Genomic DNA, 23,012 nt, shown 5'->3' with positions numbered 1-23,012 from the left:
AATCATTTCATTTGATAAATATTGTAGACGTTCCTAGTACTTTTCAGTGGCAATGTCAGTACCGAGTAGTGGCCAATATGTAGTGTCCGTATTCCCACGAAGGTCTTCCCGGCATTTGAGGGTCACCTGCCGTGTTCCCAGCCTGCAGATAAGTCTCACATCCCCCCAGACTACCGATATAAGGGAGCCCCGGCAGTCGTCCGTTGTCATCCGCTCAGACAGCACTACCCTACCACATCCTCAACATGTTGTTCTCCATACTCCTAGCCGTCTTCGTCTCCGGCACGTTCAGCCAGTCGACATGTCCCAGTGGATGGACCCTGTTCCAGTCCAACTGCTACCGGCTCTTCGACCAGAAGGTCTACTACTACGACGCCATGGTTGGGTGCGCCAACTCCGTCACCGCCCATCCAAACCTCGCCTCCATCCACTCGGCTGAGGAGAACACCTTCCTCCAGACGTTCGTCAGCGCCTACGACTACGTCTGGATCGGACTGCACGACATGACCACCGAGGGCACCTTCCAGTGGACGGACGCCTCGCCGGTGAATTTCACAAACTGGGCCGGTGGCCAGCCGGACAACCTGAACGACTCCGACTGCGTGTTCATGCTCCGAGACGGTACGTGGGACGATGGCGAGTGCGAGCGGAAGTTCGGCCACACCACGCCGGCTAAGGCGTACGTCTGCAAAACCAGAGCCGTGTGAACGTCGCAAGTAGGTGCCTCGGGAAATGTCGAGGAGTTTGTGTGATATTGTAAATCTTCAATGTTCTAAAATTGTTAAGATTCGTGTCTTTCTCATAAGAAAAATAAATAGAACAACAACTAGCACAGCACGTCAGAAAGTCTCTGAACGGTTCCGAGATCCGAACAAAAGCAAAAGGTCACTGCACAGGCTCAGTTCAGATGCAATAGCGATGAATTGACCAATGCAAACCATTTGGGCTTGGCTGTTTGCTGGATGTCATGCAGGCAGTGCCAGCAATAGTGTCATAAAGTCGATGAATGGGTAGAAAACTTAACCCTCGCATGTGTAGGGGGGGGGGGGGTCGGATGGACCCCCCCCCATGGTTTTTCGCGAATAACTCGCGTAAAAAGCGGCCGATCGCGACGAAACTTTCAGTACCCTCGCATTGATCAATTTTACACCTACCCTGAAAATTTCATGACCCTGACCCAAATGACCTTTGACCTGTGACCTCTTTTCCGAGACCATGTTTGGCCGGAATCGCGATTTCGCGTATGTCGGCTCGCACTAGCCGCGTGTTTGCAAGCTTTTCGTGGTTTCAAACGTTCAAACATGTGATTTGATGCTACTCCCGTGTGTGTCAAGGTCACCTGAAGGTCAGGTCAGGTCATTGACCTTTGGTGACCTCGGGTGACCTCGGGTCACTTTTTCGAGTTTTACATGTTTCTAGGCTAGTTTTTGGAGCTGAATTCGAATTTAGCAACCATTTGAACATTTACGAAGTAGTTTTGGTGACTTCGTAACATGTTACGAAGCTGTCAGAGGCGGTTGACACGTACTACGAATACCCGTCACGACGCCTACTGGTTGACCTGACCTGACCTGACCCGACCTGGTCTAAATGCTTCAAGACAACATCTGTGATCAAAACTAACACGATATTCGTGATCAGCACCCCGAAAAACCCCTTAGCAGCCACACTTTACGACTTTCTAACAGGTCCCGATTTTCCCGACTTTGGGTCATTGACCTGACCTGGAAGGTCAACCAATGACCTAGGACCTTAAAATTGGGTATTATCGGCTTCCTCTCGTCACGGGCAACACGCTCGTTTTTTCCGCGAAGCTCTAGCTCGATCAGGGGCCAAACGGCAAGGGGGGGGGGTCCAACCGACCCCCCCCCCCCCCTACACATTAGAAGCTGGCAAACGCCGCACACATGCGAGGGTTAAGTCTAGAGAGCGTGCTGTTATGTAGGTAGGCGATGGACCGCTATCAACACTTGACCCGAAATTAAAACTTTTTCCATGCCTACGGAAACTCCCGAATCATTCGGTAGAGTTCTACGCCAGCTGAGCCCAGTCACGTTTTATTCGATTTGACAACAAAGGCCGCAAACCAACACAGATATTGTCATTTTCGAGCACTCGCATTAGGGCGGGTCATCCGAGAACTTTTTTTCGAGGACACATAATGAAGACCGAAATTCCTACGGAGCATGTCACAAGAAGACTGTGTGAATTTTTTCAATTTTTTTGGTTGAGGTTGCGGGTCGCCGCAGCCAATTAATCAACCGGGTTTTTCGCTACATTTTCACTGCACGCGAGTTTTGAGCACAAATGATTATGATTAATTATTTTCAAATATATACCTCGAAACTTCAGCTCTTCCTCAACCTATTCTGCAAGTCTGTTGGCTGTATCTCTTTAACTGTGGCCATGGTGCCATGCTCTCTGTATCGGTTTTCCGCAACTCGATCGCAGCGCCATCTCTTGAGAGGACTGTTAACCTTGCGTCGGCCGAGACAATATGCATTCTGCTGATGCGATCTTAGGACGCTGATGAAAAAAAAAACGTAAGGCACAGGAGCGTATATAGCGTGAAAGCTGTCAATTGCAATTAAAGTAGCCATGAAATGTACATATTGGGGGTTCACCTGACTTTACCACAGCCATTATGCGCCAAGTGCGATAGTGTCCGCTGGACCTATTAGTCATTTGATTCTGCGCTGAGACTTCAGCGGCATTATTTTCAGTTTTGGCTTCGATTATTTCCTTGCATGTAAATTTAACCTTTCTTTTGAAATGTAAACCTAGTGTTAGAACTGAACAGTAGAAGCTCAATTGCAAAATAACTAAGTACTAAGTTAGCCTCGTCAACTTAGCCCGGCTTCATCTGACAACAGACTGAGGATGAGTTGCGAGGTATCCTGCTGATCGGCGATCCGCGTATCATATCACTGCCCGAGTCGCGCGTTCTCATCGGACCATCAGATCCTATTTTGATGACCTATTGGGGCTGGGCCACCGCAACAAGCAGTGGAGCATCGAGCTTTGAGGGAAACTGACCTCATAATAACCGCGGTAGTAGCTGCTAAGTGGTCGCCGACGCAATTTGTGATCCCAATCATGTGACATTGTTGCAGTTAGTGGAAAGGAGCCTCCATGTCGAAACGGAACTAATGCCGCGTGGTGGTCCTCGGTGACACTTCACATTCTGTTCTCGGATAGGCAAGTGATTACTAAGGAAATGCCCTTCTGCATTTTACGTGCATAAGGAATAAGGATGCGTCGTTTATCATGATAAATAGGATAGCCGTGCTGGATCATCGGCTATGACGAGCCTGTTGGACGAGCATATTATTGCTTCAGTAAATGAGCCCGGTAGTCAATGCTTATTCTATTTTACACCAAAATCAGACAAGGGCCAAACTATTAAACAAGTTTACAAGACTTGTGGAAAAGCCACTGGACTAAAGCTGCGCTGATCAGTGGACCATTTACCAAGAGTGCCTGTGCATCGAGCAGGAACCGTTCGTGCCGTTTCGGGCAACGCCATGCAGTCCAGATCAGAGAACACTTCTGAACAGCCCGGAAGCAGGCGTCACGCTCTTGACAAATCCTGAGGTAGCTGTCAGTAAGGAAGCTTGAGCCCTTGAATTTGGTAAAATGGCTTACGTTGGCAGATTGCAAGTTACGTATTCCGTCGCGATCGCCCATCATACAACATATATTGACCAGCTTCGAACTATCACCGAGTTCAATGTTGTTCACTATGTCCCAATGTGGTCCGAAATTACGGAGTAAACATTGCAGAGACGGATTACTCCAAAGCATCCAGCTATTGCGAGACCTCTCAGCTCAACGGTCTGTGTTATTCGCCCAGTGATCGACAGGAATAAGTACCGGGCTCACTATAGGAAACTTTTTTTGGGCTGTACTGGCCGATACAGACAGACGGCAAACAGTGCATACACTGCGATGCTTGCTGAACTAAGGAATGGTGATAAAAGACTCGAGACACTTATGGCAAAAAAGTATAGGAAGGGAATGAGGCAGGAGACATAAAGATATGCGATTCTATCAGCATTTTGCAATAAACAAGTCATGCACTACATGCAGCTCATAGATCGGTCCAAAGAGCGCGTTACAGAGTCACCAATAGCAATCTCGCTGCAAGAGGGTGACCTTCGACCCGCTGCTTAACAAATTAATTTCGATCCGGTGCATACCCATACTCAGTACTCAGGCAGTGGAGCGAGCCGTCCGGTTCCTAACTTAGGCAGCATACGTTGCTGTTATTAAGAGAGCACGTCTCGGTTACATCACGTGTGCCATCAGGACGCAATGCAACGCTCTCATGCCGGCGTTTGAATCAATTATCGAAGTGTGATTTTCTGTCCTAGGACGGTTAGGTGGCTGGCTACATTGCATTCAAAAATTGATTCCTGAAGTATTTCGGATCGAATGGGTACAACTCACCTACAGGGTGGACCAAAAAGGATGGAAACATTTTAAACTCGTATAAAACATGTATCATTGCATGCATGTGACTGGGAATGATACCAAACAAGAGTACATTTCGTGGAAATTCATAATGGCATCACTCTCATACACTTTCTCTCGTTTTCAGTCTCTCACAGCAGATGTTCGAAGTGACCACCTTCGCGAGACAGGCACAGAGCGACCAGCCTGGCTGCTGACACGCATAGCCCGCTTGTATGGCTCACACAGCCTTGCTGATCGCTCTCTTCAGTTCAAAGGCTTTCTGGACCTTCCTTGTAGACCTGGCCCTTGAGATGACCCCACAGTAAAACATCCATAGGAGTCAGGTCGGATGAGCAGGTAGGCCAGTTCCGACTGGCACCGCGGGATATCAGCCGGTCACCGAAGTGGTTTTCGATGCACTTGAGCGTTGTTTTTGCGATGTGAGTAGTCGTACCGTCTTGCTGGAACCACATAAGGTCTATAATGAGGCTGCCATGCTTCGTTTGGACTCGCTCTCAGAACTTCCTCAGCGCCGCCTGGTATGCGCTGTTGATTGACGGTCACGGTGTCGCCGCTCCCTTCCTCGAACCAAAGTGGACCCACGATTCCTTTTCCGCTGAGGGCACACCATTTCGGTGACCTTGCTGCTGTGCAGTGACTTCTTTATCATCTTATCTCAAGGGCCAGGTCTACAAGGAAGGTCTCTGTGACCTGAAGAGAGCGATCACCAAGACTGTGTGAGCCATACCAGCGAACATGTGTGATCGGGCTATCGCGTCAGCCACCAGACCGGCCGCTCTGTGCCTGTCTCGCGAAGGTGGTCTCTTCGAACATTTCCTGTGAGAGACTGAAAACGAGAGAAAGCAGATGAGAGTGATGCCGTTATGAATTTCCACGAAATGTACTCTCGTTTGGTACCATTTTCAGTCACATGCATGCAATAATGCATGTTTTATGCGAGTTCAAAATGTTTCCATCCTTTTTGGTCCACCCTGTAGTGTCAAATAAGGAACACCAGACACCTAGGAACACCAAAGAACACCATATACCCGACGTGGCAGCGGCTGTGTCAGCTTTTAACGGTCGGAAAGCCGTCAAAATCAATGTTATGCCAAACTCGCTCAATAGATGGCGCTGGCTTCGTTGCGCTCAGAGCACCGATGCTAATCGTTATTCTGAGCACAATTCTGCCACTGGGGTTTCCAAACTTTGTGAAGAGGTGGGGGTAAGCATGTAGAACTTGGAAAGTGGTAAATATAGTACCTTTCTCGAATTTTTCCCACTACATTTTGCAAACAACGAGAAAAATTAGCAAAAGTGGTCTCGAAAAACCGTTGACGGCGCGCCCAGTTCCTTTTCAAAAATTCGCAAAAAATATGTTTTAACCGTTTTATGGATCAGCCCGTAGGAAAATCGCTCTTCACTTGGAAACTTTTTCCATCGACCCGCCCTAACTCGCATGCCGTGTCAATTTTTCTGTCCCTGCCACGAATAAAAGGCCCTTTCAGAATATGGCATATGATTCTAAATATAGTACGTATAAGTATATGTGTACGTTATGATTATCCCGTCGTTCACCTCCCACTCTAAGTACCAATCCTAATAACGGGGGATAATATGTATAGCTACCCTCCTATGCGCCTAAAATCCCTGCCTCAGCCTTATGCTGCCACATGCAGTCGGAAATAGTGCACCCGCCGACGCCCCCCTCGGCAGGTAAGGTAAGGTAAGCTCTCTGGCCGACCTTTCCGGGTCGCTTCCGGCCGCCGCAGGTGCTGCGTCGCCTCGTGAGTCGAGACGTCCTCCCGACGGCCGCCGCTCCGATAATCCCCTTCCCAGAATCGGCCCGACGCGCCGGCAGCGGCCGCCGGCCGGTGTCGCCGGCGCAGGTGTCCGTCCGCCGTCGGTCAGCGGCGCAGGAAAACCTGCAGCAGCAGGAAGGAAGAATCTGCGCGGCGCCGACACGCCGACTGTCGCGGCCGACCGACGCCAGATCACATGCCGGACAGGTAAATGCCGCCGCCGGTGACGACGACATATTCAATATGGCGGCCGTCGGGTGCGGCGAGGTGCCGGCGCAGCGCCGGATATGCCGCAGTCTAATGACATCGTCGCCGATCGGAGACGGCGGGAAAGGTCAGCGGCTGAGGAAAGAAACGACGGGGTTCGATACATTCGATTCTGGAGATAATGAGGAAATAGAACCGATGTCGATGTTAATCGAACAGTAACACTTCCCTGAAGATGTCCTTATGGCGCACATTAGCTATATAGAGCTCAGGTAAAAGGTATGCACAGAGCCTCGACTATCGGGTCTACACTATCTTATGAGTTAATTTGTTGTTTAACTTGTGGAAAAATTGAGCCAATCGCTGCTTCTTGTAACGGCGCACACGCTCGTTTTCTTTCCGCGAGGCGCTAGCTCCATGCGAAACGGCGCGGGGGGGGGGGGTCGTACCCGCCCCCTTGGCCGGGTCATATGTAGAAAACCAATTGTTCCGGCGTCGGCACACACATTACGATAAATTTACGAGGTTCGCACCCCCGAAACATGCGACGTGATAACATCGACACTTTTTAATGATAGTACTAATTATTGATTATTATAACGACAAGCTGCCGTTTAGTGCTTCATGGACCCACGAGTAGGCCTACCTGCAGGTAACTGTGTGAAAGTTACATTCGCATTATGTTCAGTTCAATGTCTAAGAGCACACAAATCTAAGTAAATATTAAGTACGGTAGATAATGAGCGATACATATATAATTCAGGCTTTGCTACAAAGTTGCGAGACTTGACTGAATGGACACGGAAACCTCAGTTAATGTTTTCACGTCAGACAACTGTAATTGCTGAAACGACGACCGTATCAACGATAAACATTTTGCAATAAAATGTGAACTAAATTTGGCATTTAAGTCATGGAATAGCAGATAGCCAGATACGCTGCCACGGCATTTGAATTTTGATGGATATAGCCTATAGCAGAGGACTTGAAAAGGAAACGCAAGCTGGACAGTGGACATGTAGTTTTTAACTTTATTAGGTAGGGTAAATAGTTCTGCTTCAACTCTGTTTGATTGCTATGATAACTTCTTAGGCTATGACTATTCCCACAAAATGTGCGTTAAAGCGTTAGGTTCCTACTTGATTTCGGCTTGCAAACGCTCCATCCGCTGGCAGGCCCGGCATTACGCTTCTCTTTGAGCAGAAGGGAAGCTTCTCATTTTCATGACCGAGTTTTGTTGACGGTAAAGAAGGCATTGGAAAAGGGCGGGGTAGTTAGTTGACGGCCGAGATTGCCGTTGATGAGGAGTCGCTATACGGGCACGGATGTCCGAAATCATATGAATCGGCGGGCCAGCTTCATTTTACGAGTATTTACCTACTGTAGCTGACCCTGGCTTCAATTGCAGTTGATGCACATGCTCCGGTGTTTTGTAACGTGCTAATTAGCTACCCCATTGTGCAATTTTCTTCAAGCTTCATTGCTTCACTTCAGGGTTAGCCCCGTGTTCCCTTGCGGTCGTGGAAATTCCATGTCAAGTCTGTATGATTTATAGCGGAACTCTTCCCATATGGGGTGATGCCCAGAAAAGGCCGGAAATCCCAGCATCTGCTCATGCTGTGGCAGGGGATTGAGCCTCCCTGCCACGGTGCGGGAATAAGCAGAACTAACGCTTCCAACTGTACATGAATCCTAGATGGCGGTAGGGGAGAGAACGGTGAGCTATTTTGTAGGTGGCAGCACAGTCCGGTTGATATGTCAACAGCTGGAAGCCTCCATTGCGCCCTCTCTGGGAGCTTATGACTACTACGCATAGATGTCAGCACCATGCAGTGAAGGCTGACGGTCAGCAGCTTGCAAAGCGATAGCATAGAGCTGCTCGGTGGAGGCGGCTTACAGAGATACAATATGTTCATACATAACAGCGCCCGGGTGACCTGCACCACCAGTACACCATGTCCCAAGCTCAGCTTTTGTGACTCGCCACTCCCCAGGTGGTCGAATCAGCCCAACAATAACGTCTACTTCCCTATTCCTATCATCCACCGAACTGAGTCGGTCTCAATAGACCAAAATAGACCAAAAAGGTCCAACAAGTAATTTTGAGTATCCATGACAGGTTGGATGATGATGTAAATAATAAACCAAATTAGTACAAATGCATTCAAATAGGTATATTCAAAAATACACACACTTTTTGTGTGTCTTTTTGAATATACCTATTTGAATGCATTTGTAATAATTTGGTTTATTATTTACATCATCATCCAGTCCAACAAGTAAATAATTATGCACATGTAAGGTTAATTTACAGATAGGTGTGAAATGAAGGTAAGCTTAACGAAATGCAAGCAATGCATCGTACCCTCTACTTACTGTGGTTCTTAGTGAACCGTCTATCCGTATTCATGAACCGTATAATAGTGAACCGTCTATCCGTATCCATGAATCGTATAACAGTGACCGTCTATCAGGGCTGTAACTTATTCGTTGGGCTTACACGAACTATAGCCCAAGGCACGCTATCACTGGTAGTGGGGAGTGGTAGAGTGAGCCCCACAGAACACCAAATAAGGACACCGGTGCTACCTCTCACCCCCCCCCCGGCCCCCAGTCCCCCTCGGCGAAACACGGAACAGCAGTGTTCCGGGCATGGCACGCGATTCGCTAGTCTGACATTCGGCTCGTCGCAAGGCGCTCGTCGGCAGTGAACGATGGCTCGCAACTCTGCCAACTATGTCGGCAGCCGGAGAAAGTGTCACTTGGCTTCTGAGCTCTGCACTCGTGGCGCAACAGTTGTCACCATGGTAGATAGGTGGATATAAGACTAAACGATTATTCGGGGATAATCCGATGGCTTAAAAGTCTGTAACGAGAACCATGAGCAGATTTTTGTGAGTTTTGCCGGCATATATGACCGGTAAGACTTGTTGCTTATCTTGTACCGTGACCACATACGGTTGGTGTGGTTAGAAGCTTTGACGCACTTGGTGAGCAATTTATAGCTGGTGGGCCGAGGCATACTTCAATCTGAGTCCCTGCCGCCACATAAGACAATGGATATAAAGACGTTTATTGCCTCGATGCATTCTAACGACCATCGGACAGCAGCGCTCACTAACGCTAATGGCTTATTTAGCTAAAGCTTGCAGACGTGTTGAAATGCTTAGAATGAACTTAGGTATAATACGCACGTGTAACAAAGTCTCGCTAATCCAAGGCTAACACCTCTGTTTTACGGCTTATGCTAATATTAGATTGTCTGAATATTTCATGCATTTGATTTTGTTTGGTTAAATGATTGTACAGGAAATCCTTAAGTAAGTTATAGGGAAGTTATTGTTAGTGGCATTTATTTATTGTATTTCCCTCGTCAATACCTATTTGGGATGCCATAATTGACAACCTACCATATTTTTACCATAACCTACCACTATACCATAACCTACCACTTTTTATTTTTACTGATCGACCCAACGTACCTATCCCGAAGTCATTTATCGTGATACGACGGCAGCAATGCCTTTTTTAGACGTGCTCAGCAAACCTGAATCATGCACAAGTTTCCGCAAAAGTCGACGTACCCTCGGTGTTTGGGTACCCTAATATGATACGCGTGACATTCCGACGGCTGTTTCATGAAGACTGTAAGGCAAAGGCGTAGGTCGTAGGATTAGGCACTGATGCATTTGCTGCAGCCTTTTATTTTATCACTAGGTCCATAACACGTTATTAGGTAGCTGAGTACATAGCATACCTATATCAACAATCATTTACGGATAGGGACGTTTTCCCATACTTTTCCAATCTGGGACCGGGTCTGAAGTTGGTAAATCTGGCCGTTCTAGCTCGCACAGCTGAGGAAAACCAAGAGGAAAACAATCCACGTGCCAGACAGCTGAGCTTCGCAATCGCGTCAAGAGAGGGCGCTCGCGCTGGTGTGTGGGGTGTGTGGCAGCGGCAGCGGCCGGTGGCCGCCCGTCGGCTCGCGGCTCGCGACTCGCCGCCAGCCCGTTAGTCCGCGGAGTGGGGCGCTCGGGGCGGGCTGTGCAGCGGTTCTCCTGGTTGACGTTATCCATGCGATATCATGAGCGCTTCTGCCAAAACTGTGCGTATAACAGCGTCCTATTTGCCTCGCGAGTACGCTGTTACTTCTGTTGTTAGTAAGACTGAATCTACAATGGTGAAGAACAATTCGCTGGACTCTGGTGTTGACGGTCTGCGCGACTCGCCGAATTCGGGCCTTCGTGATTCTCCCAACTACATCCATGACTCTCCGAACCAGAACTACTTGCGGGAACAAGTAAATCTGCAGCACGCTCCGCTGAAGTCGGCTTCCACAAGCGGAATGGTGAAGTTGCAGTCAATGCGAAACGAGACCGTCCACGCTGAGAACATCGAACTGCCCGAGTACATCGTTGATCCATCAACTCGCACCACCTACCTGAAAGGGAAATTCCTCGGAAAGGTATGTAAATTGAGTCATAACTTATCCTCCTATTCTGATTCGTTCGCCTGCCATTACAGTTTTGCTTTTTCAGGCGGCTCGCGGAAGTTGGCGCCATGTTTGTTGTTGATCTGCTCGGTTTGCACTTTGTTTAGTTGATTATTCGTTTTTGTGTGCTTTGTAGTTTGTATGTCTTTATAAAATTGTTGCCAGGGTTTTCAATTTAAGATATCAAGATATGACAAGTTGTTTGCTCAGAATGTGTGGTTATTACTTACTAGTGATAATGTCCTAAATCTAAAATAAGTCTAGTATCAATGCAAAGGAAAGATATCCAACACTGTCGACCGTCGACCGTCTTCCTTTTCACGAATAGGAAGATTTCCAGCCGCCTGTCTATTAGACGTAGTTTTATCATTAATATAATTTTTGTCAATCAATCATCGTAAGATTGGGTACCAACGTGCGCAATGTGCATTGTACGATGTGCATGACATGGGTGTGAGATAATGGATCCGGTTGAACCTATAGGTTGAACCGGGATCTGAGCCCACGGATATGGAGGGTGGATCTTGATCTGGGAGCACATGATACATCCAGGCCTTTCATTTTGCTGTGAGCGTGCTAATTTCATATTTCGATGTCTTGCCCGCTCTCATTCTCTTTCCTTAGTCGTACCTTTCCCAGTTCTCACAAATTTCTTCACATACTCTTGCTTTAGTGTGCATTAACGGAGCTCGTTTACCATGCTTTCCTGATCCACTTGTGCAAAAGCTACCATTGTCCTCATACTTAGCGGCGTGTGCTTGGAACCGGTCGTTTATCTTGATAAAACGCCTCATGCATGACAATGCTATCCGTCGTATCTCTGCGTGTAATATGGGGCCTTGGGTGTAGGGGTGTACCGCCCGGGGAAGGCTTACACAGTTACTCTGGAATCCTCACACAGATAGCCGACCCACGCTTGACTGCCTAACTATGGGATGCGCACGGCTTGACCGTGAGTAGTTGCTGGAAACACATTTCAGCTGCATTTACTGCACTCCGGTATAGCCTCGAGTGATTCTCAACTGCAACTCCCGGTGTGCCCCAGGGACAGGAAGCGAATACCTACCGGGTCTTCTGCTTACTGAGAGTGGCTTGATAAATTAAATTTATGCAGCTGTAAACTGCGTACAACAGTTGTTGTCAGTATCTCTCTCCACTGGTCCTAGTAGCTAAGCCGTTTTAATCCTGCCTCGACCGGCTTATTCCATTAGTGAACAGCTCCCTCTTCCCCTCTCCTCTCTCTCCTCCATCGCCCTCTCCTCCTCGTCTTATTTCGCTATGTCCTGTTCGTCCGATAGCATCAGGAAGCGACCACCTGCAGTCACCGAAGCACTACCGGGAAGCTGGCTACCCTGCAGGACAAGACGCTCCTCCATTAGACCTGCAAGGCGACGATCGGCCCGATTGCGTTTTATTAGAGAGCGTCTCGGTGGCGCGACACTCGGCCACCGGGCCCATGCAGGGACGCTGGCTGCCGCTGTGCACTGTGCAGCCGCTGTGCACGGGGACGGTGCACAGCGTGTGGCGTGCAGTGGGCACGGCAGCGCGGCCGGGAACCGGCTCTGCCCACGGCCACAGTCGAGGGACGCCGGCGGCCGGCCCGGGCCAGCCGAACCGAGCCGGGCCGAGCCGAGCGAGGCGAGACGCGATCATCGGCGAGGGCCGCCCGCCCCGGATCAGTTGCAGGTGGCTGTCACTGGTGCGTGATGAACTGAGCCGGGCCCACTGACGTGGCGAGGTCTCAGAAGCAATATTTCAGCTGACAGGCCTGTTGTCACTTTTTAGCCAGCCTGTTTTGGTACGGAAACATATTTGGTAGCGAGCGAAAGTGCTGGCAAAAACGTGGAACGCTCTTAGTCTGTCGGGCCAGGTTGTAGTCTGCCTGTATGGTGATTGGTGATGCTTTGTGACCCTTTGTGATGAAGCTGTCAGCCTAAACTGCGCCATTAGTTCGCAATGACCTTTACTTTCCCTGCGACGAGCGGCAGAGGCTCGGAGGCGCGCGCGGCCGTCAGCTGACTGCGCCAGCTGATTGCTCCCTGCTGGTGACGCCCGCGGCGGTGCGCCCAGCACCCATACCGGCCAATTCTGGGCAATGCCGGCCCACCGGTAACCTCCCAGTGACCCTGGACCGCGGCCCGGGGCGATGCACCATCTCTTTGTGCCCGCCCGGTGAGACATGCCCGCTCAACTCGTGCGCGCTGCCGATCCTAATAGATTTGTCCGCGCCTCTTTGTGGCATGAGCCGGGCATTTGACCACTTCTTGTCCATGGAATTATCTGAGCCCACGCGCAAAAACGCTGAAAACTTGTGCCTAACTGAAAAAGAACTGAAATTACAGTCGAGACAGGCGCGGCAATTATCATAGCGCAGACGGTCCTAGCCCGGTGTGTGGAGTATATCTCCGATCTAAATTACCGCCTGCCGTCCTGGCGGACGTCTTTTGCCCACGAAAAAGCCTGCCAGCGGGCCGTTGACCCGAGCCGTTACCGGTCGGCTCATTATGCGCGTTAAATTGTAGTTTATGTCGTCACAAGAGTAAATTACACTGTGATGAACAGAAATACGACAGTCGACTTTACGGCCATCTCCCACGCGCGTTCGGAACTCGACCTCCTCTGAGCGATGGTCGTTACTCGTGTCGTTACCTCTCGTGTCGTTACCTCGTAACGGTGTCCAACAATGGATTCGGGCGCGATAGCCTTTTCTGGTGAGAAGAAAACGAACTGAGCCGGCTCGGTGAATAGCCACTCCTCCATCAGGGGCTTTTGTTCTCGGGAGCGGGGGTGAGCATCGGTCGGCCACACGGGGAGTCTGCTCAGCTCCCGTCGACCTGGTGGGGTTCATGCACTGACACGTCGAGTCGTGCCCGCTACTGCCAGGCCTCCTGCTCTGTCTCTGCCTATCGGACCCGCGCGATAGCTGGACTGTGCACTAATCCTGGCTGGCCAGGTGCGCTTTTTGCCTAGAAACGGGTTTGGCCTGACGGGCTGCCGCCTGCCTGTACCGTCGGCGGCAGCGGCGGCGGTGCGGTGGTGGCACTGGCCTCACGGAACTGTGATAACTGAACCATGGGCTCGCCCCAGCCACGCGGCCGGCCGCGCTGCTTCGCCGAGATCCTCCCAGAGATCTCCGGCCGGCCGGCTCAGGCAAATAAGGAGGGTTCAGCACGAGCAGCGTGCCTGACTCAGGATTCTGAGTCGCGAACCGCACGCGCCACCCTTTCGGGGAATCGTGGGCGACCCGCCCCGGAAGCTCCGCTAGTGACGTCACCACTGACCCGGTCAGTCCGGCCTGACCTCGTGAGGGGAATGGACGGCAGGGGTGACGTCATGCAATCCGACTTCACAATGACGTCATGGAGTACCGTCACTCACACCGATGCACCTGGCGGATAAGTTCAGACACACGGATGGAAACATCCCACAGCTGAGGTGAAACCAGTGCATCTGTCCGTCCGAGGATATGGAGTTTTGCTGTCGGTCGAGAGCCGTTGGCAGGTTTATCAAGCGCGCCCGGTCGGCGGCAGGCTCTCAGCTGTTATCAGTCTTCGGATGTCGCTGTCTGACGTGCGGTCCGCCGCTCCCTCCTCTCCGATAAACAGCCGCCGTCACGGTCGTCAATGCGGCTACCATCACCGGCAGGTTCCATTTCACTGACCTTCACCCCTTCACCGTCGATATGTGACGTGATTTGGTCTGAGTTGAGCCACCGCTTCACGCTTCACATTCATTTCAACCACTTACATGCATACTTACCGAATACCGACCTCACATTTTGGCTTGCCTTACGCTCCGGTATCTCACCCCTCTTCGGTTTCGTACCACACTCGTACTTCCGACTCTTAGAACGCCCTACAGCGGTGCCGTTTCACGAACGGACCACTCATGACGAACCGGCCAGTCCAGGTCCAGGTCCAGGGGCCGCTCTCATAACCACCTTCATAAACGCGTCACGGACGGTTGATGAACAGCCGTTCACCGGCCAAATAACGACTTCTGCGGACTGCTGGGTGGACTCTGCCTCTCTGCTGCGAGCCTGGCGTAGTTTCCGGCGTGCCGGGAGAGACGACTGGGGTGACTGAGGATTACTGTGAGATGAATATCACGATTGCGAGGGTAGCGGGGGTGACAGGGCACTCGGCTTGCCTATTTGCTTTCATAAGCGGGGGTAATGGCCGTGGGCGTTTGAAAAGCGGGGCTATTCGGATGACTGTTATGGCTTCTGATGAACTGATCGGCTTCAATGACCTGCGGTACACGTGGTCAGCGGGGTATACCTTTCTGAGACCGGACTCGCCAGGACAGTCCGGTCCGGACGGTTTCTAACCCACCGGGCCACCCCATGACCGGCCTCCAGCCTTGCGTGGGGGTGGCGTGGCACCGTGCCGCTCCGTCGGTGGCGTGCGGGGCGTGCCAGGCCCGGTACCGGTTCCACCCGCCGGCCACTCGTCGTCTAACGGACGTCACCGGACGCTCCACAGCCCGCCAGGACCCGGGCACCGCGCCCATGTGGTGTCCGGGAAACCGACGGTGTTCTTCCAACATCCAGACACTCTCTGAGGGAAGGCCGAGCGAATGGAGGGCCGACTGATCAAGGACGTAGCCAAGGCGTGGGCTGGTCACTTGTCATCGCGTGGGCCGGTCATCGGTGGAAACATTGTTGTGGCCGGCCTTTGGTCTGTCCCCGGATGTGATTGGACAGCGGTAATGGATAAATCTGTCCGTGTGAAAGCCTGCCGGCGCTCGTGGGAATGCCGCCTTTCTTTCCCGCTGACTGGGGCGAGCATTTGATCTGTCCTGCGCTGACTGCTGAGCTGAAAGCTCAGATGGTATGCTCACATGTCCTGGTGACCTGACTTGCTGTCTCGCTGAGTCGAGTTTCTGCTATCCGGTCTATAAGTAAGTAGAGCTGCTGAGCTCCGGTTATAGTAGAGCTGCTGATACGTCCTGCTAAACTGAGCTGTTGAGCCTCTGAGCGTCATTCAGCCAGCGCTGTCATCCCAGCGGCTATCAGGTGCTGGGCGATGTCGGTTACATTTCGGGCCTATCACCTCAATCGATAGGTGCTCGAAACACCAAACAGCGACCGCGCTGAGTGGGTGGACAGCATCGGCTGACGCACCTGATGACCTTGTTTCACGAGAGTTCCTAGTGGCGGAGTGCCAGGATATCGGAGTGCCATAATGCAGGAGTGTGCGTCAGTGCCTAGTCGGGCCATGAGTGCCGATATAATCAGTAATTACCGACGCTTGTGTCATGGGCGCTACTGCGGCGTCGGGCATTGACCTTCCAAGGATAGATGTCCGGCCCCGTCCGTTAGATCCCATGGTGGTCAGATGATGAGTGATGCGTTTCTGGCTGGGTGATCGCCACTTTGAGAGGCCCGATTGAGCTATTCGTCAGATTGGAGACTTCCTGGCGCTACGCTGTTTTGTTTGGCTCTGAGCGGATTGGAATAGATTGGACGAATATAACCGAAAGTGACCATAATCGTCACAGTTCTTGCCTACCTAATCAGCTTGGATGTCACTTGTAAACACATGTTGACTTAGCAACAAACAGACCATTAGAACCCCAAACTCTGTTGTCAGCTTCAAGCGAAAATCTTTAGCACATGCGCCTTCCTTTTTATCAGATGTTTTGTCTTCTAAGACATCCTGATGTTTGGCTTTTTTACTCTGTTTTGTGTCGCATTCTCACGCTGAGCCGCCGCAGTCTATTTCTGCCGAAGAAGCGACCACACCTGCGATAGTCTGTCTCTGTTTTTGCGAGTGCTATCCGTCTCATTGTGCTCGTTCGGTGTGTGATAACACGTCCACACACCTGCTCAACCACAATCCTCTCTCCTCTCTCCCTTCTCTCCCCTTCTCCCCTTCCCCCTGCCACTGACTTCATCGGCGGGTGCCATTCGTGCGCCGCCTTGCCGTCCATGGCCTGCCGTAAACCCGGCTCGAATCGCGGCCGCACACACCAGTCGGCCGGTCCTGATTTATGATTCTGTTTGTGGACTCGGGCGGACCCGTATCGGCCTCGGGGTGAATTGGAGCGACACGCGTCCAACGCAGAATCCACGCCGACCAGACGCCGCAAAGACGTCGAAAGTGACGTCAGAGATTTGAGATGCTCAACTTTGCTCGAATAATGCACAGCGCGACACAAGAACTTATGTTTGCAAAGCTGATAACTAATGATGGTGTTTATTTTTCATTCATTCTCTCGGTGCGTTGATTATTTTCATATGTGGGAAGATAACATTCGTTATGCAGCGTTTATGCAAACATGATGGTCAAAATGTAAAATGCTACAGAAAGATGAGAATTGCGTTTCTGAAACGGCTAAACCCCATAAGCTAACCGAGAAAGATTGACGTTGCCGCTCCAATTTCTATCCCTATCTTGATGCCTACACTATCGACGCATGCCTCAGCCGGCGCGGCGACTTGGGGATTCGCTGCAATCTTTCACGGTGACGTCAACGCAACAGCTGACCGCTGGCCATGGGCGCCGCCATATTGGCGACCGGCTGACTGCCGCGGCCCTCGCCGGCCGGGCGGACCAGGCCGGGCAGGTGGCCTGGTATGGGGACGGTCGAACTGGCCAGGGATCCGGCTGGGTGGCCGAGGATCAGGCAGAGACGATCGGTCATTCTGTCGCTTGACCGCTGACACCGCGACTCGAGAAAGTCTTACCGGGATGAGAGGAAGGGTTGATGAAACATAGTACCGCGACGGCGTAACATAAGCCGCTCTGACCAGTCGCATTCTAACCGTTACGGAATACTGAGGGGACGCAAAGACGTGGCTGTCTCGGTGCCGTCCCATCATTACACGTCAGCGCATAGCAGCGGACCCTCCCCAGGTCGAAACAAAACGGGACTGAACAGGGCCATCCGGGACGAGAATTCGGCCGTACGGGACCGGACCAGACCAGGCCGAGCCGGGCGGTGCTCTCACCACCTCGACCGCTTCGGACCGATGCGCCCATTATCCAAGTATGCGCCGCGGCTGGGAGACGACGAGCGTCGAGCGGCCACAGACGCAGTCAGGAAGTCTGGCGTCGCTGACGTCACGCCCCAACAGCTGATCGGGCCAGCCATGGGCGGCGCGGCGGCGGCGGCGGGGGCGCGGCGGTGGCGGTGGCAGTGGCGGCGTGGCGCGGCTGCATTGGTGATTGCAGTGGCATTGACGACGGCGATCGCGATGGAGCGTTTTTTCGTTATCTGACTGTTCCACGATCTCGATCAGCTGCTCGCGTCCTCTCTCCCTCCCCTCTCCGCCAAGTGTTTGCTCCTTTTGCGGGTGCCCCTCACCACTTGTCGTAAATTGGCCCAGTTGAGTGGCCGACGCCGGGACGACGGCGGGTGGCGTGCGAGTGGTGGTCGGGGGAGGGGGATGGGGAGGTGGGGGAGGGATGCAGCTGCCTCCCCTTCTGTGACTGATGGTCTGAGGTGTGTGCGTTTCGCACCTGTCGGCCTGCCCAGCCCCGGGGCAGGATCCCAGGGGCGGGCTCCCACCTCGGTGATGGCAATCTTCAGCTCCGCGCCCATCGCCCGATCAGAGGTCCAAGAGAAAGGCCATCCGCCTGGCCTTCACAGCTCAGAGCAGGCCGGTGGCACGCTTTAGCGCCGGCTGCGGCGCGTGCTCTTGATGTTGTTTGTGTGCAGCGGCCGGCTCCGAGTCCGGTTCTACCACGCTATTTGCCGACGCCTCATGCCTGACTGAGTGCCTGACCGGTGCGGCTCGCAGTGCCGGCTGCCTTTTGACTCCCCTGACCGGCCCGCCGCCAGGTGGTCGGGGTCAAAGGTCAGCGCTACACCCGTGACCTCCACCTGACCCGCGTCTGACCACGGACCGAACTGCGGCTGACCCGCATCTGGCGCGCGGCGGGCCTCTGCTCAGCCCGACCCGCCCTTCCAAATTTCCAAGTATTTACCTGGTCATGCCACTTTGATGTCTGCACTTGTGCAACATGGCAAACGCCGACCCAGTCCTTCAATCTTGAAACAACCTGCGAGAGCTCGTCCTGTCTAAACGTGTCCTCAGCACACTCTCAGCGGCCAGGTTCGAGGAATATTACCTCGCGAGCGGGTTGGTGCGCGGAGCAAACACCTCCCCACCGGCCCCCGGCCGCTGGCAGTGGCGGCGGCGGCGCTGGCGGCAGCAGTGATCATCAGTACCCAGACCAGTCCTGCTATTATGTCCAGGCGCCCGCGGGCGGGCCGTCGCCGGGGCCGCCGGCTCAGGGCGGCGCGCGGCCTGTTTTTACTGGAATGTGTTTGGGCGGCAGCGGCGGCGGCGGGGGGCCGGCCGAGGCCGGCGACCAGCACAGGTCCACTTCATTGATTGTGCCGCCCGGACCGGCTCACCTGAGGTGGCGGGGTGGGGATCAGCTGATACCAACTGCCTTCCACGCTGGTGAAGGGATCGGGGACAGAGAGGGGCCACGATCCTCCTCTCATCCTTATAACAGGGATGAAGGCCACCCGCTCAACAGCTGACCGGCTCCCAGCTGACCCCATGAGGACGGGACGGTCTTTGGTCCTCTGACAGAAGACGGACGGGCCCGGTGCGGCGCAAGGTCGCTCTAACCGTCCGACGTCGCTGCAGACGCGGCGCTGCAGCTGCCCACACCAAGGTTTGGGCGGATCAGCGCGCTGCTGACAATCCTGCGGCCGATCAGCGGTTGACGACTCCGTCAGCAACGTCAGTGGGTGTCCGCAGTCACTGAGCTGCAATCAGTTGTGGTTGGATCACCTTGGCGGCGCAATGTCGCCAGTCCGACCAAACGGGCGTCGTCTGTTTTGAGGCGACACGGAGGCACCAACGAACTCGTTTGACCACAGAGAGACGGCGAAGGTGACGGCTGAGAGGTGTTTTTCTGTCGACTGGCCGCAGGATTGCCCCACCAGGCGCTCTCACCTCCGGAAACCTTGGGCCCCACTCGAGTGGAGCGTTTCAAACCCGTCCCTCCCCTGCCCGGCTCGCTCCCGACCGGGCAGTTGTGGCTGCATCCCATCGCTCCTCTCCTGTCGTCGACGGATGGTGATGACTTGCCCACCGCCAGTGAGCGTCGTTTGTTCACGACGCCGACGCACGAGAGATTTGAAAGTCTGTACCGCGCCCGACCCGATTTCGATTTGCTCTCGGCGCGCTGCCGCGCACGGTCGACCTTTGTGCGTGAATTGTGCGTGAGCGCACGGCGGCGCCGCTGGACGTTTTCTCGCAGATTGCGCCATCGACGCCCGCTGTGACAATTGATGTGACGTCAGGTGGTAAACAGGTGGCTATTTGTCCGACGATTTGCGTAGTGACCGGCACTCCCGCGTCCCGCGGTGACAGGCGATTGGCTGGTGATGTGTCAGTTTCCCGGTCACACCTGTCATGAGGGGGCGTTGGAGGGGACCGGTGAGGTGGGGAGAGGGGCGGTGCGTCTGCTGCTGGTGTGTTTTTGTGTGATGATTGTCCGAGGGGAACATAAGTGATCCTACCTGGCACAAGGGTCCGGCTGAATGGTAAAACAGGGCACCCAAGACCGCCTCTACAATTTGTGGCAAAACTTGACGGTAACCCTCGCGACCCCGTGTGAAAAGAAACAGGGCAAAAACCGCATCCTTTCAGCTGTTTGGTGGTCTTTCTGGCCACAGGCTGAGCAGTATCGGCCGCCGCTGGGATGGGGGAGCGCCCGTGTGGGACGATGTGGGGGGCTGCGTGGCAGGGGAGACAGCGGCGGCGGCGGCGCGCCGGCCGCGTGGCGGACCCAGCGGGGGACCTCCGCTCGGATGGCCGGTTAATTGTAGACCTGCGCCACCGTCGGGCGGCCTGGAATGGGCGCTATTTAGCCGGCTTTATGGCCGTCCTCGGCGGCCCGCTGGACGTGTTTATGGAGAGATTCGACCGCCGTCACCGCTGCCCCTCTGAACGGGTTCACAAAGCCGACCGGCCGCCCGGCGCCCCGGCGGAAATGCCTCAGAGCCTCCCGCGTGTGATGAAGGGGGTCGGGACGGGAGAGATTGTCTGCGTGGGACGGGTATTACTCTCGCTTGACTGCTAGTCTGCCATTGTTCGGCTGCTGGTGTCTGTACAGAGGGGCGCCCCTTCAGCAGGGATTGCGGGTAGTGATGTCGGCGCCTATAGAGCAGCGCCTCGTTTGCGGTTAGACAACAATCGTCTTCGGCTAGACTGAGATGAGGAATGCTTGCGCCGGAAGTCGCACTCAATTACCTAAGGCAGACATCGACGAGACCGTGAGCCAGAATCCTGCTGTGGTGTGATGATACTGGGCGGAATAACTTCCTCTGACGTAGCCTGGTATCCAACAATGTGCCTACATTTTTCGACCAAGCTCTTGAATTTCCTTTTGTTTGACATTGAATAATGATGCCTTGCCTGTACCAGCTATTCCAAATGTACCACCTCGACTTTCCTTAAAACTTATCATTCTTCTGTAACACAATACTACTCAGTAGGTACTCATACGCACCACCTGTAACCTAGCCCTGTCCTGTGTCCTCACGTTGCCAGTGGATGTGCCGCTCCCACACACTGCGTGATTCTGTGACCGGTGTGCAGTGAACCCTACACTCAGGATGCAGTCGTTCTGAATGGTCCCGCCGTAGCGGATGCGTCACATTACACGCCACCGTTACGACCATTACGGCCGCCCAAACGACAGCTGAGCGTCACGAATTGTGGACGAATGAATGAAGTGTACAATCAGTCGGAAAACTGGCCTGGTATACTTGGTTAGCCGCTTGTCCATGGATTCGTGTGCAGTGTTTTACCGATGATGTAAAGAACAATAGCGTTTGCTTTCCGGTGGTAGAGATCACTGCAGCTGATCACGATATAACCTTGAACTGCGTGGGTGTTTCCTCTGGCCCTCGCTGTCCGTTTCCCATTGTGATCGTCCACCTCCACCTTTCCCCTCCCTTTGCGTGACACAGTGTGTCTAAAATGACGACCGGAGACGTGTGTGTGTGTCTGTTTGTGTGTTCGGTGTCGGCCTTTCTTTAATGTCCTCCCCCGGCACTGTCCTCTGTGGAATGTTCTCCTCTGACGACCTGTCTCATTGTTTCAGGTAAGTTGCTGAGCTGGTGTCCGGAAGGCGACCCTCGCCGCCCCCGCCCCCGCCCGCACCGCAGCTGTTTCGTCGGTGGTTGGACAGCCGTCAGGTCAGGTTGGTTGGCTGATGGCTCTGAGTGGGAGGGGGTGGGCCGGGGTTGTGATTGTTCAGGTGGCAGGGTGTGTGGTGCTGAATGGCTGGCGCCTGGACCGCATCTCTTCGCTATTGAGTATGAAAGGCAGGGCCGACGACCCGTGGTCCCTCTCGGGGACTCTCGATCGCCAGTCGCCACTGAACCAGTCATTCACCTTTTCTGTGGTTCGTGGCGGGGCTTTTCGCACCATTCGCCCCCGCCACACCTGCCTCCCCCTCTCCTCCCCCGCCCGCCGCCGTGGCTCCCTGTGCCGCCACACCGCGCGGGGTCGGCTCCCCGCTATGGCCGTAACTCAGAGCGCTTTGTCGGCCGCCAGCTATCGGTGGAATCGACTCCGTGCTGGTCGAGCGCTAAATCTCCTCCGTACGAGGCCCCCCTAACGAACACCGAGCGAGCTGGCGAGTTACCGCCGCCTCCGCGCGCCGCGGCAGCTGCCGTGTCGGCCGGCGCCTCTGGCCGGTGCTAACGAATTGCACGGCGATGATTTGCGGCCCCCTGTGCGTGCGAGCTCGAGTGGCCGGGCGGCGCCGTGGCGCCGTGACGGCCCCCCACCGCCCGCGCGCCCTTCGCAGGCAATCAGCTGATTGCTGGCGCGCCGGTGACGTGGGCGGCGCGGCGGCGGCAGTCACACGCCAGCTGATCGCCGCCGTTTTTGTTGTTCCGGCGAGAGGCGGTGATCGCACGAAACCTGGGACCTTGAGCCACTCCATGCCTGCAATAGACTGGGCGGTAATGACTGTCCCTGTGGCAAAAGTTCCGCCGAAAGCGGCACGCGCACAGGCCAGCGTGTTTGTTTGTTTGCTCGTGCGTGCGGGTCGCGCTGCGGTATTTTGCGC

General features: G+C 53.6%; 2 protein-coding genes across 2 annotated transcripts in view; both read left to right on the top strand.

Moving 5' to 3' along the window:
- Positions 1–188: 188 nt before the first annotated feature.
- On the top strand, positions 189–846 carry LOC122385821 (alpha-N-acetylgalactosamine-specific lectin-like). Its single transcript, XM_043374397.1, has one exon. The coding sequence runs from the start codon at positions 246–248 to the stop codon at positions 705–707; it is 462 nt and encodes a 153-aa protein (XP_043230332.1). The 5' UTR covers positions 189–245; the 3' UTR covers positions 708–846.
- Positions 847–10,356: 9,510 nt separating this feature from the next.
- LOC122385802 (serine/threonine-protein kinase PLK1-like) overlaps positions 10,357–23,012 on the top strand; it is an 88,638-nt gene continuing 75,982 nt past the window's right edge. Inside the window, exon 1 of the mRNA XM_043374336.1 lies at positions 10,357–10,932. Coding sequence (XP_043230271.1) covers positions 10,552–10,932 — 381 coding nt within the window. The 5' untranslated portion in view covers positions 10,357–10,551. The remainder of the gene's footprint in view (positions 10,933–23,012) is intronic.

This window comes from Amphibalanus amphitrite, unplaced genomic scaffold (assembly GCF_019059575.1).
Source record: "Amphibalanus amphitrite isolate SeventyFive unplaced genomic scaffold, NRLGWU_Aamphi_draft 000232F_arrow, whole genome shotgun sequence".
NCBI classification, from domain to species: domain Eukaryota; kingdom Metazoa; phylum Arthropoda; class Thecostraca; order Balanomorpha; family Balanidae; genus Amphibalanus; species Amphibalanus amphitrite.
This window is presented reverse-complemented; position numbering and strand designations above follow the sequence as displayed.